Source organism: Populus alba, chromosome 17, assembly GCF_005239225.2.
Source record: "Populus alba chromosome 17, ASM523922v2, whole genome shotgun sequence".
In the NCBI taxonomy this organism is placed as follows: Eukaryota; Viridiplantae; Streptophyta; class Magnoliopsida; order Malpighiales; family Salicaceae; genus Populus; species Populus alba.
Window position 1 is genome coordinate 16,223,468 of NC_133300.1, and position 26,150 is coordinate 16,249,617.

At 36.8% G+C, this 26,150-nt stretch overlaps 1 protein-coding gene across 1 annotated transcript in view; it reads left to right on the forward strand.

Annotated features, from left to right (window-relative positions):
* The first annotated feature begins 11,370 nt into the window (after nucleotides 1–11,370).
* The window catches only part of LOC118043723 (uncharacterized), a 15,849-nt gene continuing 1,069 nt past the window's right edge, over nucleotides 11,371–26,150 (forward strand). Inside the window, 24 exon segments of the mRNA XM_073405559.1 lie at nucleotides 11,371–11,503; nucleotides 11,591–11,726; nucleotides 11,867–11,896; nucleotides 11,987–12,063; nucleotides 13,729–13,774; nucleotides 15,726–15,798; nucleotides 15,882–15,939; nucleotides 16,295–16,390; nucleotides 17,093–17,210; nucleotides 17,285–17,551; nucleotides 17,899–18,000; nucleotides 18,160–18,517; nucleotides 18,619–18,732; nucleotides 19,383–20,008; nucleotides 20,142–20,338; nucleotides 21,408–21,639; nucleotides 24,355–24,474; nucleotides 25,448–25,687; nucleotides 25,689–25,785; nucleotides 25,788–25,847; nucleotides 25,850–25,897; nucleotides 25,900–25,956; nucleotides 25,959–25,982; nucleotides 25,985–26,145. Coding sequence (XP_073261660.1) covers nucleotides 11,619–11,726; nucleotides 11,867–11,896; nucleotides 11,987–12,063; nucleotides 13,729–13,774; nucleotides 15,726–15,798; nucleotides 15,882–15,939; nucleotides 16,295–16,390; nucleotides 17,093–17,210; nucleotides 17,285–17,551; nucleotides 17,899–18,000; nucleotides 18,160–18,517; nucleotides 18,619–18,732; nucleotides 19,383–20,008; nucleotides 20,142–20,338; nucleotides 21,408–21,639; nucleotides 24,355–24,474; nucleotides 25,448–25,687; nucleotides 25,689–25,785; nucleotides 25,788–25,847; nucleotides 25,850–25,897; nucleotides 25,900–25,956; nucleotides 25,959–25,982; nucleotides 25,985–26,145 — 3,309 coding nt within the window. The 5' untranslated portion in view covers nucleotides 11,371–11,503; nucleotides 11,591–11,618.

Below are 26,150 nucleotides of genomic sequence, written 5' to 3' on the forward strand. Positions count from 1 at the left end.
CACTAAGTCAACGGTTTTTTTTTTATATATTCTAGTCTTGATTAATCTTTATATTAAAAAAATAAAAGAAGATTAGTTTTATTTTGTATTGTGTTTTTACTTCAAAAAAATATTTGTGATCTTAATTTTATCTATAAATTAAACTAGTGTTGCTAGTTATTTAGTGTCTATCATTAAGTTTACAATTATTATGGACTTAATCTTGAATGATATCATTAGAATCAATCATAAGCATAACACTATAGAGTTTGTGACAACTAAGTTAAATATGGTTAAATGTACCTTGACATTACTCGAGAGAATTGAAAATAAGAGAATTATTGTTATTCTTCAAATATATATCAAGTGTGTGGATAAAAGTTGTAAAATCATCATTAATAATAAGAGTTGTATCAATGCGGCATCTTCTAGTGTTGTAACTTGTTTAAGTTTAAAGTCTATTTTGTATCATAAATCATATAGTATATTATGGGTTAACACCACCTTAATAGCAATTAAGAAAATATGTTTTTTTTTTCTATCAAATTCCTACATTATCACGATAAAATTTGATGTGATGCGATTTCAATGAATATACAACATGTCATTTTGAATAGCATCACCATTTCTAGTAAATCATATTCATGTTCCTTTATTTTTAAGGTTGGAAATATCTAGCTCATTGGATTACCTCTAAGATTTAACCATAAAAACAAGAAAAAATAGTGCGAAAGAAAAGGGAATTTATACAATAAATCCAAGTGAGTTTGTGAAAAAAGTCAAGGAAGACTATTGTGTTTGGTTTAGCTATTGAGAAATTTTTTGAAAACTTTATAGTGGAATCATATGTAACATAATAACTTCAAATAGGTTTTTAAAGGAGGTTTAAGGAGAGTTTATTGTGTTTGCACGTTTTAGTTAAATAATAAGTTTTAGCTAAGAGTATGTTTGGCAGTGTGGCAGCGGTTATTTTTTAAATAACTTTTTCGTGCCGAAATGCATGTCAATGATGTTTTTTATTTTTTAAAAATTATTTTTGACATCAACACATCAAAACGATCCAAAACATACAAACCGTATTAAATTTTAGCAAAAAAAATTAAATTTTTTAGGAACGCGATTTCAACCACGTTTCTAAACGGTTCCTAACTCTGAAGGGGAATCATTTGAAAAAATTAGTGTGGTGTCAAAAAAATTTTGAAATATTTTTCATATCCAATATCTGCTTATTTTTTATCCTTAATTACAATAACATGTGGTCAGTATCAAAGCATAATACTTATTATATAAGATAACTTAGTGATTTCAAGTTTAATTATCACTTATATAATTATCACGTGAATCTTTCTATGGACATAAATAATATTTTTATATGAAATTCTCTTAAGAGTCATATTTATCATTTGACAAATATCTTTATATTAGTTATAGGTATTTTTTATATTTCAGTTTATGAGAGCAATTATTATTTTTTTCAATATTTAGTTTTAATAGAATATTAATCATGAACTTTTACTAACACTATTTTGATATTATAAAAATCTCATAATTATAACAACTTTATAATTTTTAATTTACCATCAGGAAACATCAATGGCAATCTAGTAAGTTTCTGCCATAAAATGCAATTCCAATTCAGCAGCCACAGCAACTTCAGTTTTCTGCCTCTGCATGGAGACATCGGTCGGTTTTCCCGATGCACTACTTTTCTTTGGTCCCCTGGGTGGGTGGTTGCTTTTTGGTGGCAGAAACAGGCACCTCTGCTTTATCAGGTTTCTTATCCTTCACTCGCGAATCCCTTTTCTGATCAGCTTCTCCAGATGGGTCAGCAATCTTCAATAGAAACAAGATCCTGCCCAGTTCAGATTGTAGAGAGGATAGTTCCTTTCCGAGCTGCACAGTTTATTCAGCACTGACAAGAAAATCAGGAAAAGAGCGACTAATGCAGCGATGATAAAATGTTTTTTCTTCTCCATCAATAAACCATACAACCATTTAGATTTAACACTTCTAATACCAGCGAAAAAGCAAGGCATGACAGTGAGAAGAAAGAGAAAAGGAAAGAAGTCATCACTAAAAATAGCCCTTCGACTTGGAGTACAGGTAACAGGATGAACATTTTAAATGACACTGGAACATAAATCTGAAGGGGATTGAAAAACTGGATGCAGATTGGTCTCGTGTTCAAGGCAAGCGAAATCATCATTGTATTTGACACCAAATATCTAGAAATGAGGGACTCGAAGTATGAAACGTAAAACCACTTACCTTTTTATTATTTTATCACGGGTTTTCTCCTGCTTCTCTGTAAGCTGCCCTTTGTAGGTGTGCCATGCTACTTCATCACCATCATCCTAGTCATCCAAAACAACATAAACAACACAGAGAAGAGTATCAGCTTTTTATCATGCGAAAGAGTCTAATTTAGGATTTATAGAAGTTCTGGTATACAAGATAATTCCAAAAAATGAAATAGACCTGGAGGTAAATTTGACACAAGTACGTAAACTAGTTGGTCTTCAAGTTCCTAGGTGGGATTGAACAACAAATTCTCAATGATTATCTTTTTTCTTTTTCTGGATTGCTAAAAAAACATAATTTCTGTACAAGGAGGTAAGGCTGACAGAGTGTTGACAGCTATAAATAAACACTAGTGTTGTCCAACATGCATGCTTCGTACAGAACAAATAATAGTTTTAAGCAATTCTCTTTGCACAAAAGTGCATACAAACGTAATCTCACTTGTTCTATATTTATTGTAAAGCAGCTTAGGGAAAAGTGTGGACAAAAGAGAAGTCGTATCTGCTGACAGTAATAAAAAGTCAAAAACAATAATTCTCACAAGATTACATCCAGAAAATGTATGGACTGACAATAACCTCAGCTTCTTCAATAGCAACAACTTCTCCCATGTCCCATGAGATACAATCAGCAAGAGCTGCTTCCAACCTTGCTCGGTGAAGTGAGGCTTGCCGAATCTTAGCATCTCTAAGAATTTTTCGGTCAGCTTACTACAACACATGATACAGACTACTAAAAAACCTTTGCAAGAGAATAGATTTGTTATGCTCATTTAATTTTCGAAACTAAAAACTCTTACCGTGTTTATTTTTTTAAGCAACCTGGCAAACCAGCATACATGCAAACACCAAACGACTTTGGGAACAATTTATAGAACATTACAGACATAAAGTTGTAACACCTGCACGTACAAACTTTATTAAGAATAAGGTCAATTAAAAGAAAAAGGAAAGAGACAAGGAGTAATGTCCAAGTACACAAAATCTAAGATATCTATCGAGCACTATTTATGTGTGTATGGTGACAGCAATCTTACCAGTGGCATCAAGTCAGATGGTCCTTGAAAAATGTACAATTGAGATGAACTGTGCAAGGAAAGAACACGAGGAAATTTCAGAAATATGCAAGGACAATAATGCAGAAACAGTTGCATTCATTCCTAATTCATGTCTTTTCAAACAATAACACTCTCATTGTTAAAAGGAAATGAATCTCATTAAGGAGAAAATTGTGGATCGGGATCAATGCACCAGATCAGCCTAGCATGATCTTAGGATCGTTTTAATGTATAGTTGACATTCCTAGAATAGTTAGAATCTGTCTCTATATAATAGCTAGTCATCCTGTACAAACATACTTACTGCAATATACAATCTCTTCTTCATTACTCTGTTATTTTCAATTATCATTCTGCTATTTTGTTTATGGTATCAGAGCGCTGGTTCTAGTGTCTCTAGCCTAACACCTTCCGCTACAACCAAAACACAAACACCATTGTATTGACAACATGGCCAACACAGGAATCAACACAACTGAAATCCTAGACAAATCCACAGATTTCACATCACAGAACAGAGAAGAGAGAGGGATTTTCTTACCCGATCCTTTGGCTCTACATCATTCAGACACACCAGGACTCACCCTGGTCAGCACACTTTTGAATGGACGCAACTATGGGGAATGGTGTCGTTCAATGCGCCGCAGCCTCAGCGCCAAAAACAAACTTGGTCTCATCGATGGATCCATAGAAGCTCCGCCAACAAATGATGCAAAATTCCCATTATGGCAATGCTGCAATGATCTGGTGGTGTCCTGGATCCTCAATTCTGTTCAACCAGAGATAGCTCGTAGTGTCATCTACTCAGATACAGCAGCCGTGATTTGGAACGACCTCAAAGACAGATTTTCCCAAGGAGATGAATCCAGAATCTACCAAATACGACAAGAAATTGTTGAATGTCGTCAAGGGTCCCTCTCCATATCTGCCTATTATACAAAACTCAAAGGGCTTTGGGATGAATTAGGGTCTTACCAGGAACCCATCCCTTGCTCTTGCGACATGCTGAAAAAGCTTGCTGACAGAGAAGAGAAGGAGAAGATGATGCAATTTTTAATGGGGCTTAACGAACCCTATTCCCAAATCCGTGGGTCGATCTTGATGATGAATCCCCTACCCGATACACGACGAACCCATGGCCTTATTCTCCAACAAGAGAGGCAAATGGAGGTAGCAGCACGCAATTCCATCGTGCCGGCCTCCCATGCGATGCAGGTTGCACGACGGGGAGGATCACAGACGGTGACTTCATTTGGCAGCAGGAAGTTTTGCACTCACTGTGAGCAAGGAGGACATTTGGTTGATCAATGTTATTATCTAATTGGGTTTCCAATTGGCCACAAATGGCATGGAAAAAACATGAAGCCAAGAAATAAGAAGACAACGATCAACAACATTGAGATGAAAAGGGAATCGACTGATGAAAGCCCAACCTTCACAGCTGAAGAGTATAAGCAAATCATGGCATTACTGAAAAACGGTAACAATCAACCATTTGCAAACGCAACAGGTATTGCTACACCCAATTGTGATAATTTTAATACACATTCAACTTTATATTGGATAGTGGACAGTGGAGCAACAGATCATGTATCACAATTACCACCAACGCACAACAAAAAGAAATTGATTCATGACTTTGTTGGTTTACCTAATGGAGAACAGACACGCATCAACAGTATAGGGTCTATTCAATTATCATCAGACTTATCTCTGGATGGAGTCCTCCATGTGCCTAATTTTCGTGTGAACTTAATATCTGTAAGCAAATTGACACGGGCTTTGAGATGTATAGTGATATTTTACCCAAATTTTTGTGTTGTGCAGGACGTGGATACGAGGAGGATGATTGGCCTGGGCAAGCATTTTAATGGTCTTTACTATCTCACCCCTGCCCAAAATCCTTGCCTCATCAATCACATCACTTGCACTTCAAACCTTTGGCATCAACGACTCGGACACCCATCTGCTGCTCCCCTCCACCATTTATCCCAATCTTTCCCTGATATTGTTTTTAATAATAAGCATGTCTGCGAGATTTGTCCTCTAGCAAAACAAACTCGTCTATCTTTTCCTACAAGCTCAATAAATACCATTGCACCATTTGATTTAGTTCATTGTGATGTTTGGGGACCACACAAAATCCATACACATTCTGGGGCTCGTTATTTTTTAACGATTGTTGATGACTTTACTCGTTTCACCTGGGTACACCTCATGAGTCTTAAATCCAACACCCAATCATTGATAAAGTCCTTTTTCTCTTGGGTAAAAACACAATTTAATCGGGATATCAAAATCTTACGTTCAGATAATGGGGGGGAATTCACTTCACTACGTTCTTTTCTTGATGAACGTGGTACCATTTTCCAACACACATGTGCTTATACCCCTCAACAAAATGGAGTGGTTGAGCGCAAACACCGTCATCTTCTCAATGTAGCCCGAGCCCTTCGCTTTCAAGCCAATTTACCACTACAATTTTGGGGGGAAAGTGTCCAAACATCATGTTACCTTATCAACCGTCTACCCACTCCCCTTCTTTCTCACAAATCCCCATATGAACTTTTAAACCACACTCCACCCAACTACTCTACTCTTCGGGTTTTTGGTTGCCTATGTTATGCCACAAATCTCACCCCTGATCATAAACTTGATTGTCGTGCTCGCCGTTGCATTTTCATTGGATATCCTCATGGCCAAAAAGGATATCGTGTTTATGATCTTGAAAGCAAGAAATTTTTTACCTCACGAGATGTCACTTTCCATGAATATACATTTCCCTTCACTAAGCTACCACCAGAAACTCTTGACGACAACCCAGTTTTGCCTATCCCCAGTAGCCTCGCCACATTACCTGAGACCACCACCCATCCTCAACCCACACTATCTAATCAGCCTTCCACCCAACCAAATCTTGCACCACCTTCCCCTTCCCACAATACATACCCTCCGACGGTTGCCACTCCTCACCCAACCCCACTCAAAGTTTACTCTCGTCGCCCTCACACCACAACCATTGTCCCATTAGAACCTCCTGTTACGACATCCCAGTCATCCGTCCCGTCAACATTCATTGATCCATCTGTGTCCTCCTTAACCAACGTCACTGAACCCCCCATTATCGACCCAATACAGACCCTCCCCGAACCTCGCCATTCCACCCGCCTTCATCGGCCTCCACCTTACCTACAAGACTTCCAAACCTATCATGCTGTTGTCCTTGGCCCTGACGTCTCCTCTGCATCCATGTCTGGTACACGTTATCCACTCCACCGGTATGTCTCTTACTCTGGCCTCTCTAGTCCATATCGTTCCTTTGTGAGTAATATATCTCGCTTGGTTGAGCCAGCCACTTATGAGCAGGCTCGTCATGATCCCCAGTGGGTTGCAGCCATGACTGCTGAAATTACAGCTCTTGAAGAAAATCACACTTGGTCCGCTGTTCCTTTACCCCCTGGCCAACGACCCATCGGTTGCAAGTGGATTTTTAAGATTAAGTACAAAGCTGATGGCAGCATCGAGCGTTACAAAGCCAGGCTTGTTGCAAAGGGATTTACACAACGCGAAGGTATTGATTACAAAGACACCTTTGCCCCCGTTGCCAAAATGACCACCGTCCGCTGCCTCCTCGCAGTAGCAGCTGTTAGGCACTGGCCATTACATCAGATGGATGTCCAAAATGCTTTCTTACATGGCGAGCTCAGTGAAGAAGTATATATGCTCCCACCTCCTGGTTATCGTCGACAGGGGGAGAATACAGTTTGTCGACTCCATAAGTCACTTTATGGACTTAAGCAAGCATCTCGTAGTTGGTTTCGCAGATTCTCATGTGCAATCCAAGAAATTGGATTCCAACAATCTCGTGCTGACTATTCACTTTTTACACAGGTTCGTGGGGATTCCATTACAATCATATTACTTTACGTCGATGATATGGTTGTTACTGGGAATGATGAAAAGGCTATTAATGATCTCAAGGCGTTCCTCAACAGTTGCTTCAAAATTAAAGATCTTGGACCATTAAAATACTTTCTTGGGATCGAGGTAGCACGATCCAAGACAGGTATTACAGTATGTCAACGAAAATACACGTTAGACATATTGGAGGAAGCTGGGTTACTTGGAGCAAAGCCAGCTAAGGTACCCATGGAGCCTGACTTAGCATTAACAGATACAGGGAGTGCGGCACTTAAAGACCCTACTAGATACCGACATCTAGTTGGAAAATTGATCTACCTCACAATTAGCAGACCAGAAATCACGTACTCCGTGAACACACTCAGTCAATTCATGCAGGAACCAAAACTACATCATCTCAAGACTGCTCATCGACTCCTCCATTACTTGAAAGCAGCACCAGGACAAGGGTTATTATTTCCTTCAGATAGCCCGCTCCACTTGATAGGGTATTGTGATGCAGACTGGGCAAGGTGTCCAATTACACGACGATCTGTAACAGGATATTGCACCTTCCTTGGAAAATCACTTGTGTCTTGGAAAAGTAGAAAGCAGACAACAGTATCAAGATCATCAGCGGAGGCGGAATATCGCTCCATGGCTGCAGCTGCTTGTGAGCTTACCTGGTTGAGGTACTTATTGAAAGATTTGGGAGTATCACACCCTGGACCAGCAAAGTTGTTTTGTGATAATCAGGCGGCTTTACACATTGCCGCAAATCCAGTTTATCACGAACGAACAAAGCATATTGAACTAGATTGTCATACAATTCGAGAAAGAATTCAAAGGGGAGAAGTCAAGACAGCGTATGTTCAAACTGGAAAGCAAATTGCAGATTTATTCACAAAACCATTGAGATCGCCAGTGTTTCATACACATCTCAGCAAGTTGGGTGTCATAGACATTCATACTCCAACTTGAGGGGGAGTGTTAAAAGGAAATGAATCTCATTAAGGAGAAAATTGTGGATCGGGATCAATGCACCAGATCAGCCTAGCATGATCTTAGGATCGTTTTAATGTATAGTTGACATTCCTAGAATAGTTAGAATCTGTCTCTATATAATAGCTACTTAGCTAGTCATCCTGTACAAACATACTTACTGCAATATACAATCTCTTCTTCATTACTCTGTTATTTTCAATTATCATTCTGCTATTTTGTTTACTCATAATATAAACACTATACGTAAGACACGCTGAAACAATCTTAGTATATATCGAAAAAAGAATATGTGAACCAAAGCCAATGGCCCCACAATGATGCCAGGTGATGAACAGTCGGGAGAAAATACCAGAGGCATGAAAGATACAGAAGAATGGATAAGTCGAGGAATCAAGGAAAAAAGTTACCCACTGGCCAAATCGAATAACATCGCCAACATGCAATGCCACATATACTCTCTTCTCCGCCTGGGATACAGAAAGGGAAAAGCAACTAAGAATGCAACAAAAAAGCATCACCCACCGGAAGGAAATTTTTTCAGCAGCAGCACATCATTAAAATACACAAACATATTCTACATAAATCTTTTAAGCAGGAAATTTCAAAGGAAGAAGCTATCCTGCACTCTCCTTCACCACCTGAGAGCAAGGCTTTCTTCTACAAGATTGTCAGCTAATAAATACGCAATTCGTTTGGGGTCAACTCCTCCCTTCCTTGGGTCCTGGCACAGGACAACTTCAAATTCAAATCAAAACTATAGAGTAGAAGATTAAATCCATATAACCAAATGCTAAATTCATGAAAATTGAAGAACATAAATTTGGCTAATTTGGCCGATGATAAGCCAGAGCTAGTTTTTGTCATTTCGTGTTAAAAACATGAAAACACATAAAGTTGAAATGGTTAATCAGCTGGATGAATTAGCCTTGAAGGTTAGGATTCTTTCTGCTAGAAGATTCTAGATCAACTGAGCAGACATGACAAGAAAAGATTCTTTCAACTAGCCAGAGTGGATGTTACTGGAAAAAATGTTGGTTGGCCATTGAAAATGTTTGCTCAGAATTGGAATCCTTGTCCAATAAGTCACTAGTATTTAGAGCATCCTATGCAGTAGATCTATGCAGTGTACTTCATTTTTTGTTAGGATTTCTTTTGTTTAGCAATCAGAGTACTCAGAGTCCCAATTAGAATACATTTTCTGCCTCTTGAAGTTCTATTGAGATTGCACAAACAGGAGAGGCTAGCAATCAATTCTCTGGAAGTTTTTCAAACTGTCATCTTACCTTGCTTTTCTTTTAATTCCTTCTTCAGGATCCAGGAGATTTTCTGTTGACACGAACATGTCTGGTGTAAAGCACACTACATTCTCACCAAGTTGCCTTTTCTTTTATATTGTGCTTATATTTCAGTCCTCGATGATTTCCTTGGTATCAAATAACCAAATAATTCTCGATATGGGTTTATTTGGACAAGATCATGTCCCACATACATGACCAGATCCTCCTTTAGTTCGAAAATATCATCCAATCAAACAATAAATCAAAGATTTCTAGATGAGTACATGACTTATATAGCCGGATATATATTGAATAACATGTGATGGATCACACATCACAAGTTCCCTCCACAGTATCAGTGTATCACTTGCATCAGACCTTTTAAGAAACGCATACAATTTAAATATAAAAAGCGAATTTTTGCTGACCTGATTCTTGTTAATAAAGGTGCCATGCGTGCTGCCGAGGTCATAAAGATAGGCATCTCCATTTCTTTTGAACTGGAGAACTGGGAAAGAGAGAACAAATAGTTAAACAACGTTCCCCAGCATCTACAATCAAGGAAGCTGTCAACAACTGCATGCTTGAAGTCCCAATGAATGAGATTTTCCCAGATATCCACGGATTCTATGACATGGAAAGCGACATAATCACCATAACCATACAGCTAGAAACAAAAAAGAAAAACACTATAGTTCGCTAAGAAAATAAGCTTCACAAATACTGTACACGATTCGGGCGTAAAATAACCCTCATAATCTTCGAGTTAAACACCTATCTACTTGTTAGGAAGGGAAAAAATGAAAGGGAAAGAGTAAACAGAAGAAGAGGAAGAAAGTCCATCTCTGTAAACCACTTCTTCTCGGAAGATATTTATTGATAATTCTTTTAGCAATAGCAGTCTCACAAGAGAGAGCAAAATGATTACAATGTTGTTGAGCAGCTCGTGGCTTTGGAAATGGAAATGGGAACAGGAAGTTTGCAGCAATTTATATAAACTTACAAACTAGAGCGTAACAAAGTCTACATCGACAGAAAAGTTTGCTAAATATATACCAACAGATACAGAAACATTCCTGTCTGCAGGCAGCCAGGTTCATGGCTTTTGTTCATGTTCTTGAGATTTATGGGACAGGCAGATGCTTCAAAAAATATTGAACCTATAATATGATGCTGCTAGTAGTATAGCATGTACTGCTGGTCACAAGCTCAAATAGCCGAAACTGATTAATTTTTTACGTACAATTTGAGCCTATAATTAAATTGCTCTAATTTTTGCGTTGAACTTTTTGAAGTTATGACTTATGATTGATTAGCTGGACTTTTAATAATTTTTTTTAATATATATATAAATTATTAAAACAATTAAAAATGTTATTTAAAATAAACAAAAAAACAAAAATTTTAAAAATATACATCAAACCATACTTTCAAATACTTCATTAATACTTTTAGTGAGCTGAGTTGGATGAGCTTGCAACTTCGTCTACTTTACATTTAAAATTAAGGTTTCGTATGCATGGAAAGAAATAGAAATGTTTATTGAAAAAAAATTATATATTTTTTTAATTTATTATTAACATCAAAAATAAAAAAATAAATTTTAAAAAACAGTCTATATCCAAATTCTAAATTCAACCTAAAAAAGAGCTTGTAAAAAAAAAAAAACTAGCAACTCCTAGACCTCCAAGAATGACTCTTAATCCAACAAGTTCCATTTTTTTTCCTCTTATTATAATGTTGCCCTTCCCATTCAATAATAAAGGAGATAGTGCGCATCTGTTAGCTGGCACCCACTTATCATACCGTTAAGCTCAAACGACAAGTCATTTTTAAAAAATATATTCCTCCATTAATCAACAAAAAAACAAGAAAGAAAAAGAAAAAACTCCCCCCTTCCCCCCCCACTCAGATCATCTCACACTCAAGAAACTAAACAAAACCAATGCTTCCAAATCCCTAATCCCTAATTTCCTCTCTTCAGGTTTCTCTCTCTCTCATTTGCAATCACTCTTCCATCCGTCCAATTTTCAAAATCTAATCAATTTTTTTGGTGATTTGATTTTGTTAGGAGTTCATAAATTATTATTTTTAAAAAGATGAAAGCAGGAGGCACCGGGGCCGGTGCTGCGAAGCAGATTGTGGATTCGCTGCTTCAGCGGTTTCTCCCTCTCGCACGACGCCGTATCGAAACCGCTCAAGCTCAGGTCAATTTTTTCTAATGAAATGATTGAAATTATTTTACTTATATAAAAAATTAATAGAAATAATGCGAAGGGAAAATTTTATTTCATGGTTGAATTTTGAAGTAGTAGTAATTTATTAATTTGCTCGCGCGTGTTTGCAGAATATGGTGATTGATAACTCATGGATGCTGGTACGTAGATTTTTTTGAAACTTTTTTTCCTATTGCCGTCCTGGAATGGGCAAAATGTTGGATGGACCACCTGACCCATCCTATGAACAGGTTTTGGATTCTTTGGCTATGATTGCACGCCATACTCCCGTTCCTCTTCTCGAAGCTCTTCTTAAATGGAGAGAGAGGTAATGTAATGTTCGGGTTACTTAGTTAATGATTGATTATTTATTATTTTTCATCGCGATAATATGATGGTAGGCTTGTTCTAGCTTCTCATTGTTAGCTCCACTTAGGAAATTGTATAATTTGCTTCTTGGGTTCAATACGGCCTATAGTTGATACTTCGTTGCCGGGAAAAGAAAAAATAAAATCACAAAAATTTACCTCTTGACCTTTCATTCAGGCAGAATTTGAACTTTGATTGGCTTTATCTCTCTGGCAACAATGTATTTCATACATGGGGAATATCATTATTTGCAAGTTAAGAGACACGTGAGGAAGTTGAAGCATTGTGTTGTTTGAGACAGGGATTTTTTTTTCTAAGCCAAAAAGAGAAGGTGTTTTCCTGAACTTCTTGTTTATAGTGAGGAGTTTGAAGAAGATAATTTAGAGTAGTTGATGAGAGTAAGTTGTTTGATGAGAATAATTGAAGAGAATGGCATTTGACGAAGAAGAGACCAAGATTAGTTTGTCAACATAACAATGTAATTGTTCCTGATGTGCACACATCTTGATGGCCATATGCAAGGTAAAATGGGGAGAGAGATACTGGTTAATCACTTCACTTGCAAAGGATTTCTGTTCTTTTTGTCCAGGAAATGGAAGGCCGATTCCCGTGCTCTGTCAGTAAACAAGTCAGGTTTGTTGGACAAAAGACTGTTGGAGGTGTTAGAAAGAAATTTGAGATTTGAGATAGGACATCTTATGTTGAGAAAATGGGGACTGATTGTAAACAATGTCATGCTTTTAGTATGAAATTTGAAATTGTGCTGATGATCCTAAACTCTGTAGTCTGTTGTGGTTTGATTGACTGGTATAAATGAAAAAAATGTTCCAATTGAAGGCAACAAATCTTGTGGTCATGTGCAAGGTTTATTGTGGTTCATTTTTTGTAGTGGTTGATTTGTCCTGATATGTTGTTCTTCAGAAATAGAAGTCATTGGCTGGATGTTACACAAAGGGACTCTGCTTGTGAAAAAAATTGGGAAAATTTAAAAACAAAAGAAGCTTAAACCAGTGTGAAATTGAACTTGTGGATCCAAGGACTTTCAACTTTTACGCTAAATCTTGTAGGGTAACAATGCCTGTTCAGTCCATTTCAAGATTAACAGCCTGTATTTTCTTGTTATCCTGCCTCATGAGATGCATCCTTTATAGGAAATAGGTTCCACTCTCTAGCCATCTTCAACAGATCTGTTTCTCTGTTTAAGATTCACCATATTTGTGTGGGCACCGACCATTTTGACTTGGAAACGTGTTGCCATAGGGAAGCACTTATTATCCAACCATCTATGCACAGCAACCCAGGGCCACGTTGTTGTCTAGATTGGACCAACCTTCAACTTTCAGTTAATAGGAAACATTGTTGTCCACTTCATTAACAGACATATGAGTGCTGGATAAAATGTGCACCAAAAAATGTAAATCAAGGGTTGAAGAACTACCAATATTGTCCAAACATGAACAAGGCATGGATTAGGCAGACCTAAAATTTTACCTGACCCAATGTTATAAAGAATAGATAGACACAAGAAGCATTAGTTTTGTTTTGTTTTTGTTTTTTTTTTGAGTGGTAATTTTCTCTAACAATTTCTCATTTTTTCCCTCTCTTTGTTGGATTTTTGTTGCAGTGAATCTCCAAAGGGTGCAAATGATGCATCTACATTCCAAAGAAAGGTTTGTCAAGGATAACTGTATAATCAGTATAGTACACTGTCATTTCTGATACCAGTAACGTTCTACATCATTAGAAATAAAATTGAAGTTATTTTCATAAAAGATGTAACTTTAAAGCATTCTTTAAACACATTTTTTTTACATACATTAGAGGAATTATATTGTTGAGCATCCAAAAGTTTTCCTGCTCTCTTGCGTCAACACATTCAGATCATCTTGGTAACATTGTTGAATAAAACTAACTCTTAAAGCTCAATATACTCAACCTCTTAATGACCCCTCATCTTGATCTTCAACAACATCATTATTACCAATGTGATGTCCTTGAATCCAAATTATATTCTGAAAAGATATTTTGTTAAAACTTGTTGGATCATAGTGGGAAAAAAAAAGTCAAAACAAAGCCAAAGCACTTTGAAAATGATTAAAATGAAAAGTAAGTTAGCAATGAAGTGAAACTTAAGGGAATGCGAGAATTGATGAAAAATGATGGTTTCAGAGAGCATAGCTTTGTGAAATACTTATTGAGCATTGTATGTCAATGCTCATGTGTTTGTATTTGTTAGCTCATACAAGTGCACCCTACCATTTAGCTGCATGGGAGGCCATTCTGATAGTCCTTGTATCAAGCTTAGTCCAGTTTTGAATTGAGTTCACATGCTGACACCCAGCTGCAGCCCAAGCTTTGGATTTAGTTGACATTCACCTGGCCCAAAAATGCATTGATTGTCAATATTTAACTGAAGAAATGTTCATTATGATTTCAACTTAGAGATACAATTTTGTACTGTGCATACCTTAAAGTTTTTATTCTTGAATGGTTTAACCTCTATAATAAGATGTCACCAGTCAAATTATAATCTTGCATTTTTCTGCTATTATAAGGAGATTTTAGTATTTAGGTATGATTTCATGTTTCCTTCAGGAATGATGAGAGAGTAAGCAAATGCCTTTTTTTTTTCCCTGGGCAAGGTCAATGGTTATCAAAAAATCTCAACATATTAAGCATTGAAAGTAAATGCACTCTCATCCTTGTGCATTGGCAGCAACTGAGCTCCATTCAGTTTCTTCATTTCATTTTTTACAATTCTCTTTTATTTATATCAGTCTTTGGAGATTGATATAAATGGTTGCATGAATAAGTATGCTATTCTTTTGGATCCTCGTATGCAATCTTGGCCATACATTTGATTCATCATCCTTAGCAATTTCTATATCCCATTTCGCTCTTGTTTTATGGGGATTTTTGTTGTTCTATGAACCTGCCAAAAATTCTCCCCTCCTACAAACTTAAAACTGGACCGTTCCTCTATAATGAGATAATACTTACCTGATTGACAGGTGCACTTCTCGTGTCTTTTGGGATGCCCTCCAATTTATGGTTTAAAAAAATATCTCAGATGAGAGCAAGATGACTAGATTTTAGAATGTTTCATAACAAATTTTAGTGAGTGGATGAACAAGAAAAGTTTGGCCTATCAAATGACAAGGTTATGGAATTATCTTTATCTCCATCCCATTCAATCCATGCATCTGGAACATATATGCACAATGTAATGTTATGAACCTTTTATATGATTATTCTCTGAAACACCCTCAAATATTAAATTTCAGGCTATACTGTAAATAGGAGTCATAATTATTGCAAATTCAATAATGTTGAAGAATGAGGCATGTACTGGGTAACAATAGATGCACTGGATTAATGTCTTATTCATCGTGCAACTTTCAAGCTGTTTGTCCTTTGTGTTCAACTTGTAAAGTTTTAAAATTGTAGATGATTTTTCCTGTCATGCACATATCACTAGGGTAACTCATTAAGTAGGAAATACATCATATGCCATAAATTCTTCATTCTTAACTTGTTTAGTCTGAAAACATGAAATGCCATGATTTATCTTGATAATGTAGTTGTTTGATTCAGAGATTAATTTACGTTACTTGTGCTCAGCTTGCAGTGGAGTGCATTTTTTGTTCAGCATGTATCCGTTTTGTGGAATGCTGCCCACAGGAGGGACTCACTGGTTTGTTCACTATCCAGTTATGTTACTTATCTGCTTGAATTGTATTTTTTCTAGTTAGATTAAATGGCTGTTCTTCATTGCAGAGAAGCTGTGGTCTGGGCTTGAAAATTTTGTTTTTGACTGGCTGATTAATGCTGACAGGTAAAGCTATGGATTTAGGAACTTCTAAAATATGTGTGGTGAACTGAATTATCTGCGTCATGTATATGAAGTGAGGCGCCAATATCTGTTCTACTGAAACATCAGGCTGGCATGGGGCTGATTTTGTGTCAGCTGTATTAACTGGGATATGATATTTGATAGATTAAAATGATTACTTAAGCATGACAGTGCCTTGATCTAGACTGAAGCATGTAATGAAGACATTCAGAATTGAGATATTGAAGTCAATGAAACACTAATAGAAACTTTGAGGAACAGTCATAAAATATATGTGATTAAACAGTTCTCATGTTCTTCCTTTCTTGTTGTGCATTCAAATATATCTTTGTTATAGGGTTGTTAGCCAGGTTGAATATCCCTCATTGGTTGATTCGCGAGGGCTTCTTCTGGACTTAGTCGCTCAGCTCTTAGGTGCCTTATCTCGTATCAGGTAACCATTTCATTACAGTATGATACCTGATATTGATAGTATTATTTGACAAAGCACTTTTTATATTTTGTTTGAAATGTCTTTGTATTTGCACATTTGGCATTTAGATTCATAGAAAGGAAAGGCAAAATGGAGTTTGTACGATTGAATAATGATGACAGTTTTGGAACTGTGGTGAAATTTTGAATTCCCCCTCCTCTTAATGCATTGCTATTGTACCTTTGCTGGCATGATATAGTTAGGGTTTCAGGATCTGGCTACAGTACCCGACTTCTTTTTATCATTTTCCAGGCACTCCTGCTAGTGGTTTCTGTCATATCTTCCCTTTTCCTTGTCCAATATGGACATTTCCCTTTTCTGTCTTGGACCAATACTGGTGGGTTTTTGTTGACCGAAAAGGAAAATGACACAATACAGAGAGAAAATATCTCCTCTCAATTTCGTCTCTTTTTATATCATTTGATTGTGGAAATAGAAAAAAAGGTTACATACTATATTTAATCGAGGAAGTTGTAGTTGTTAGTAACTGGAAGCTTTGACATGCATGCTCTAGAAAGTAATAACAGTAACAGAACCAACAGCTGCACCCTTACGTCATCAGTAATCTTTGAAGCAAATGTTATTGACTTCTCTCTTTTCTCCTTATACTTCCTGATTAAAGCAATGTACAATTTTTATGGTCCTCTCTGTTTTCTTCCACAGGTTTAGTTCTGTTACTGAACGCTTTTTCATGGAACTAAATACACGTCGAATTGATACTAGTGTTGCCCGTAGTGAAACACTCAGTATCATTAATGGGATGCGTTACCTGAAGCTTGGGGTATGTGTGTGTGATTCACTTATTCCTGAAGTGAATGGCATAAAACAAGGTCTTGATAATGTGATAGTTTACAGGTTAAGACTGAGGGGGGACTGAATGCATCGGCTTCCTTTGTGGCGAAAGCAAATCCTCTTAGCCGTTTTCCTCCTAAACGCAAAAGTGAGCTTCACCATGCACTGTGTAATATGCTTTCAAACATTTTGGCTCCACTAGCAGATTGTGGAAAGGGCCAATGGCCCCCAACAGGTGTGGAAAATGCACTTACTTTGTGGTATGAAGCTGTTGGACGAATAAGAGGGGTGCTTATCCCTTGGATGGACAGACAAAGCAAACATATAGCTGTAAGATGATTTCAGAGAATATCCTCTATTTATATGGAGTTCCAGGTGTTTGATTGCATTTTAACTCAATATTTGAATTTCTTATCAGTTTCTTTCACAGTATGTTTCTAGATCTCTAGCCTGTTTAGTTACTTCTCTTTCATTATATTTTCAGCAATTTTTTTCTTGGGGAGTTTGCATTTGCACTTCGTCCTATGTTTAATTGACATCTTGTTTTCTTGGCTCTCCTCCTGTTTCTGTTTCTTTGTTATCAATCTGTTTGGTATTTCCCGGATTATGTAATCTCTCTCGTTTTCTCTAACAGTATCCCTGGCTTGTGCTTTTGTGTGATCTTTTCAATTTGTTAGGTTGGGTACCCTCTGGTGACTCTTCTTCTCTGTCTTGGTGATCCTCAAGTATTCCACAATAACTTGAGCCCTCACATGGAGCAACTCTATAAGCTTTTAAGAGTGAGTTTAAGTTTGGTTTAAGTTAAGTATGGGGAAGGCAAGAGAAGATATGGTTTATATATTTTTTGACAACTGGCTGTCTCATTAGGTTGATTGGTTGAGGGATCAGAGGCATATCTTTATGGGCTTTCATTTCTATTGTTGCTTTTGCTAGTGCAGGACAAGAACCACCGATTCATGTCCTTGGACTGCCTTCATCGAGTTTTGAGGTTCTACTTAAGTGTTCATGCAGCTAGCCAGGCCCTAAACCGTATATGGGACTACTTAGACAGTGTGACTTCTCAACTCTTAACAGTTCTGAAGAAAGGAATGCTTACTCAGGATGTCCAACATGACAAACTTGTTGAATTTTGTGTAACTATTGCTGAACATAACCTTGATTTTGCCATGAACCATATGATATTAGAATTGCTGAAGCAAGACAGTCTAAGTGAAGCAAAAGTGATTGGTCTCCGTGCTTTGCTTGCCATAGTTATGTCACCTTCAAGCGAGCACATCGGCTTAGAAATATTTAAAGGTACACTTGATAGCTGGTCCTATAACATGTATATATTATCAGTTTGGTTTTGTTAAGAACTATCTAACTGAGCATCATTTTGACTTAATTGCATAAAACAGGGCATGATATCGGCCATTACATTCCAAAAGTGAAGGCTGCAATCGAATCAATTTTGAGATCTTGTCACAGGATCTACAGTCAGGCTCTTTTGACTTCCTCAAAGACCACAATTGGTAATATGTTTTTAAAAATTGTCTAGAATCAGTTTTGCTTAGCAGCTTGTTCATGAAGTAATAAATGGACTTGAAATGTAGTTTAATTGATTCATGATGGGGATATTTTTTATTCCAGCCCTTTGTTTTAGGATAGGCTGTTTTACTTGCACTGACTGACACTTGATGGATATCCAATGAGTTTTGGATGATTGTCAATAAAGCCTTGTAATTTGAGCATTTGAACCCAAACTGACCTTGATTAGACAACATTAATTAGTATGGGATGAAGATTTAGTTGAGTTGAGTTATTTAGCTTTTAGAGGCAACAGTTGACTACTGCTAGCAGTAACAAATGTAAACATATCCTTATATGCCTCTTCTTTCAACCAAATGGAGAGGTGAATAATACCATGAATGATGGGTTATGATTCTCATTTTCCATGGACTTGACCGTGTAGGGTTCAAAAGAGATTATAGATCTGTGATATGATGGTGTTTTTTTTTTTCTCTGGTCTTGCGTGTATACTTGCCACAACATCCATTGCATTCATGAACTCCTGGCTATTCTCCATGTTACCTTTCTAGTTTTTTTCCTGTACATTGCTTTCAATTTGTGCTATTCTTAGATGCAAATGGCTTATATGAAATAAAAATTTATGCTTCCTTAGATGCTGTAACCAAGGAAAAGTCTCAGGGATATCTTTTCCGGTCAGTCCTGAAGTGTATACCATACCTGATAGAGGAAGTTGGCAGAAGTGATAGAATTACTGAAATAATTCCACAACATGGAATAAGCATTGATCCTGGTGTTCGTGAGGAAGCAGTGCAAGTATTGAACCGCATTGTTAGCTATCTTCCACATCGTAGATTTGCAGTTATGAGAGGGATGGCCAACTTTATCCTTCGGCTTCCCGATGAATTCCCTCTTCTCATCCAAACATCATTGGGGCGCCTGCTGGAACTAATGCGCTTTTGGAGAAGTTGTTTGAACAATGATCTAGAATTCCAGGCTGATGATGCAAAGCGTGGAGTGCAGCGAAATGATGGATTTAAGAAGTCTTCTTTCCAACAATCTGAAGTGATAGAGTTTCGTGCATCGGAGATTGATGCAGTTGGTCTAATCTTCCTTAGCTCTGTGGACAGCCAGATTAGGCATACAGCATTGGAGTTATTGCGTTGTGTACGTGCTTTAAGGAATGATATACGAGACCGTACATTACGTGAGCAACTGGACCATAATTTAAGAAATGAAGTGGAACCAATATTTGTGATTGATGTCCTTGAAGAACATGGGGTGAGACATCCTAATTTGTAGTTTTCCATCTTTGATATTTTTTTGTTTCTGTTCTTTAATTTCATGCAAGTAGCAGTCCTTTGAATGCAAATTTCCTTATCATATTCACAACTTAGAGGTTTCAAAATTACAGGATGACATTGTTCAGAGCTGTTATTGGGACACTGGGCGCCCATTTGATATGAGACGAGAATCCGATGCAATTCCTCCTGAAGTGACACTTCAATCGATCATATTTGAGACTCCTGATAAGAATAGGTGGGCTAGGTGTCTTAGTGAACTCGTCAAATATGCTGCTGATCTATGCCCAAGCTCTGTTCAGGATGCAAAGTGAGTAGATTTTGATTGATATATTAGTGCTATCACTGGTTTTTTTCCCCAATTTTACATGTTGAATTGTTGCATTTACTTCTACCGTCATTTGTCCATTGCTGCCATCTGCAATATTTTTTACCATAGAATTGTTAACCGATGCAGTATTCCCATTGTGGGTTTTTGAGTTATTCATTATTTGATTTACTAAATTGAAAAGGTGTATAGGTTGTGGTTGTGTATGAATGTGTTGGTTTTATTAGGTTCTCTTGATCTTTGACTACTTGACTAGAAGTGTAGCATAAGCTTTTATGATGCAACATATAGCGTGGATAGAAGTTAGGGTTCTCTAGCCCTAAAGTTACAGACCCAAGCCATAGAGAAATTTAGAGAAAACTCTGTAGTGTTTTATTAAAAGTTTGAATAATAGTCTTCCTCTTTATAAAAGAAACTAGACATCCTTATCCTTATTGAAAAAGATTCCTAATTAAAACTTACCTAACTAATTGAATTCGTCTGGTATTAGAATTTTTATATAGTAAGATACTAATTAAATTAAAAGTCCTAAGCTAAATAGAAAAAATAATCTAAATACAAGGTAAATAAAGACAATCTCACATAGTAACTTCCAAGCTTTATTTGAAGGCCTTCCTAATCTTCGATTATCATGAAATTTTAACCCAGTAAGAAAACAGGGCCTTCAAAATTTTCTGTTAAAATTTTAGTTTGATCTAATGATCAAATTAAAAGTTATGTTTTATTTACCAAACTACATCTTGGACTCTTCTTCAACTTGTCAAAATCTAAAAATCTTAACCATTAATCAAATAATGCATAAACATTATTATACCAAGAACATGGAAGAAATTTCCCCACGGCACTTTAGGTTCTCATGTCAAATCTATCTTTCGAATTGAGATGTGACTATTTAGCTGAAGAAATGAATTGAACTCTGGTTATGATGCTGGTTTGTTCTTGACATTGTTGTTCACATACTTTTCGTGTTTAATGAAGCTCTTCATATCTGTTTATTTTCAAGGAAACTAGATATGGATGATGTCATTTTGTACTCAATTTTAATTGGCAGGGTGGAGGTCATCCAACGCCTTGCTCACATTACTCCCATTGAGTTAGGTGGGAAGGCTCATCAGTCACAAGATGCAGATAACAAACTCGATCAATGGCTCATGTATGCAATGTTTGCATGTTCATGTCCACCAGATAGTAGAGAATCTGGTGGCTTAACAGCTATAACAGCTACCAAAGATCTCTACCATCTTATTTTCCTCTCTCTAAAATCTGGATCTGAAACAAACATAGTAAGTACATGTTACTACCAATTCTTCTAGTTCAATGGATTTGTATTCATTTGCTTCTTTTATTTTGAGTAAGTTTGTTATGAGCCCCTATCTAAAAGTGAGTGTCAAAGTGAGGAAAGGGTTCATCAACATTTTCTTTTGTATTTTTTGGCTTAAAATAAGATGCTTAGACATTTAATTCTCCGACCAACCTCTGTTCTTTAACTGGACCTTAATATCTCTTCTTTCTTGGGGAAAAAATCAGCATGAAGGTAAACTTTATGTCATCACTCCCAGCAGGATGGTAATGTCAACCTGGATTAATTTAGGTGGGAGTCCACTAAAAGTGTTTATTTTCTTGTTGCATGTTTTCTAAATGTACCTGTGTTTCTGTTAGCAATCTGTTTGTGTCAGGTTGTCAGCGAATGTTTAGCAATTGAAAGAGCAAACTTAAGCCAGAGGAAGTTGGTGGGTTAAAAATGTGTGATTCTTAATGTTAAACGGTAACCAAGTTAGAGAATCATGAGGTCTTATTTTATTTATCTGGTTGTTCTTTGCTGAGAATACGATGTAACCTATATCACAAACTTGATATAAAGTATGTTATACGTCTAAGATTAAGGGAGAGTTGGCACTGGTCTTTTTTTGTTCAGGAAAAAAAAATATTGCCTTTATGGGGAAGTTCTGCTTATTATATTAGAACATGACTCATTTTGGCACTAGGTTATTTGCAATGAACATGAGCATGATGTTCATTCAAATGGTTGGTATGTGAAGGCTGGAGTATGTCACTTAGCCTGACTTGTTTCTCACCATGTCTATCAAAATATAAAGCTGCTAATGATCTTCACATTCGTTTCTAGTAGGACCTTGGGTATGGGGAAGCCTTATACTTTACTTTCCACCTTTGTCGTTCATCCAGATTGTATTATGCCTCCATCTCTAGCCTTTTTCATCTATTGAGTATTGAGAAATATTTCTTGGGAGATTCATCTTTACAGAAGCCAAATGAGTGGAAACCTTATGAGCTTTGTTTACATCTTGAGATTCTAAACTCCCTTCAATTTAAGAATAGGTTAAAAGGATGTGGCCTTTGGGTGTCTGGATATCTTTGCTATAGATATTTATTTTAAACATCTTTCTTAGTCTCCAAATCCTTCTCTTTTTCACGTTGTATCTAAAAAAGCAAGATGTTGAGGACTGTCTTTGGACTGCAGTTCTTGATGAGATGAACACTTACGGAATCTTTCTAGGCATTGTTACCTAATATCTATGATAAGACATTGATAAAACATAGTCATCGTTAGGGAATCCAGCGACAATGGTAGGGGACCTCAGGAGTTTTTTCCTGTAGCTTGAACCAGGATCTTTTCTTTTTTAGGGGAGCAATGGGTATCCTAAGCAGAGTGAAGTCGCTACTATTTTTATTTTATTTTTTGAGAGGGGGAGCAGTTGCGATTTTTATGTGTTTGTGCTATGTTTGTTGTAATTCAGACTGTGAATGGAAATAAGTTTTTTAATCGAAGAATTATTTGCTCTTAAAATAATTGTTGTGGGACATGTTTTTTTGCTTCCTTGTGATGTACTGTTATTTAGAGGATTATCTTTAGTTGATATGCTTTGGGAATAGAAGGTCTTTGATGGAGAATGAAGGCAACAATGGGAATTGGTTTTTATTTATATAGGAATTTTAATATTGTATGACTATTTTAGATTTTATTAAATAGGGAATATTAGGATTTATATTTAGTAGTTAAATTAGGATTTAGTTTCCTTATTGAATTAAGAATTATTAGGTTTTTCTATTATATTTGTGTTGGTGCATATTAATGTTATTGTTGAATGGTTGAGTTGTTGAAATAAGCACCTAGACATTCAGAAGCACCTGGACATTCAATTATGTTATTGGTTGAATTGTTGAATAAAATAGACAGAGTTTTCTTCAAGATTGATTGCGTCTCTCTTGTATTGCTTTCTCCAAGATCGAGTGTCTCTCGTGGTTTGTTTTGTCAAAATCAAGTGAGTCTCTCGTTTTTTGATCCCTTCAAGATCAAGTCTGTCTCCCTTGTTGGTGATTTTGATTTCTATTCTATATTAGCTATCTTGTTTTGTTGATTTTGCTCATCTGGTCCTACAACCTTCCATTTTATTTTATTTTTTTCAGATCTCGTGCTTTGGTCATGCAAGGATTCCTTATCTTCTTCCATCTTTTTTCTTCTTCTAATGAAGTTTTCTTTTATCAAAATTACATTTAAGGGCTAATCATTGGTTGGTGAGGCAGGTGCTAACCCATATATGACTGTCGTGACCTGAAAATTTGTGTGTTTATTTATAGTGAGCACGCTATTTGGTTGGGTTTGCTGTCATGTATTTGTCAGATTGCTTTGTCTTTCCCATTCCTCTTTTTCCCAGGAATATTGCAATATGTCTTGTGCTTGTAACTTTATCCCTTTGTGGATGCTGAAGAGAATTGAACCTGCTGCTCTCTTCTATTGAACTTGAATCTGTTACCAGTTGCTGTGTGCTAAACATGCGATGTCCCAATCTATGCCATTATTATCGCAAAGCAGATAATTGGTCAACAATCGGAAGAGAGGGTGGTTTTCTCCAGTAGACATACTCACTACAAACAATTAATAAACAATTAGAGGACTTCGGTATTGTTTTACTTTCATGCCCAAATAATTTATTTGTTTATTTATTTATTGCTAATGCTCAAATTGGTTCCTTCAACAGCATGCAGCAACCATGGCTCTTGGCCACTCACATCTGGAAGCTTGTGAAATAATGTTTAGTGAGCTTTCATCATTTATTGATGAGATATCTTTGGAAACTGAGGGAAAACCTAAATGGAAGGTACGGAGTATATAAATGCATTAAACATGATATGTTTGATTTTCATGGCTGTTATTTGTAAGTTCATGAAGTGTGGGGCATAACCCCTAGTGCAATTCATTTAATATTTGTGTCATAAATTCTGGGGAAAAGTATGTTATTGCTGGTACCCTAAGATGAGTCAATATACCAAAAGGGAAAAAATCCAAGCAGTTTTCTGCCATGCAACAAACATCTTCAATTATCATGATTAATCTCGTATTACTTGTCAGCATAGACATAGGAGAGTAGATGTTTAAAATTGTAGTCCTGCTGTCTGTTTCCAGTGTTTGATGTCATTCCTTGATAAGTTGCAAAAATCAAAGTGTTGTCACCTTCAGGTTTTCTATCTGTGAAAATTAGCTTAGCTTCCCTTTGTGTGCTCCCAGTGTTCCATGTCCTCCTCAATCTGAAGCTATGGCATTTTCTGTGTAGTCATTCTTTAAAAGTGTTCAATTGATATCCCAAGAATGTTGATTTTGAAAAGTCAAACAAACATTTGAACTATTAAGTGGAATGGTGCAAAAGGTTCTGCATAGCTGACCCAAGCTAGTTTGGGATTGAGGCTTGGTTGTTGTTGTTGGTTAAACCAAACATTTGAGCTAAACTTTCTTTACTTTGTTTCTGGACCGACCCATTTCTTGTTAATTTTAAAGTTCTCAGCTTTCTATCAATCTAAGATGTCATTTAAACATTGAATTGAAGAATTGATCGAGGATTAGAGATATTTTTCTCTTTTAGCCTACGTTGTCAAGCTCCATCTGAATGTTACTGTAGGGTGTAGGCTGGGTTTGGACCTATCTTCTTGCCAACATACTAAAATATAATCATCACCCAATGTGAAATGGCTGATAACAATGTCCTTTTCATGCTATATCATTCAATTTTTTTTCTTTTTTAATTTCTCAAATTTTGGATTTCAGTCCATACTAATTGGATAACTCATTCTCACAAGGTACAAAGTCAAAAACCTCGCCGTGAGGAACTGCGCATTCACATTGCGAATATATACCGAACTGTTGCTGAGAATATCTGGCCTGGCACACTGGGGCATAAACGACATTTCCGTCACCATTATCTCAGGTTCATTGATGAAACAACAAGGCAGATCTTATCAGCACCCCCTGAGAGCTTCCAAGAAATGCAACCTCTCCGTTATGCACTTGCTTCCGTTCTGAGATCCCTTGCACCTGAATTTTGTTGAGGCAAGGTCTGAGAAGTTCGATCTCCGAACTAGAAAACGACTATTTGATCTTCTCCTCTCTTGGAGTGATGACACTGGCAGCACGTGGGGCAGGATGGAGTTAGTGATTACCGACGTGAAGTTGAGCGCTATAAGGCCTCGCAGCATAGCCGTCAAAAGATTCAATAGACAAAATTTCATTTGATAAAGAACTGAATGAACAAATGAGGCAATCCAGTGGGCTTCCATGAATGCAATGGCTTCACTTTTACATGGGCCTTGTTTGATGACAATGCAAGAAAAATGAGTGTCGGGTGATATCTTGGATCAATAGTTTGTTCAATGATCCTGCTCCTAGGGCTCCATTTGGTTACTCTCCATCAACCCCATCTTATTCCAAGTATGTAGAAAGTGGGCGTGGAGCTGCTGGTCGTGATAGACAAAGGGGTAGTCACCATCGTGTCTCTTTAGCAAA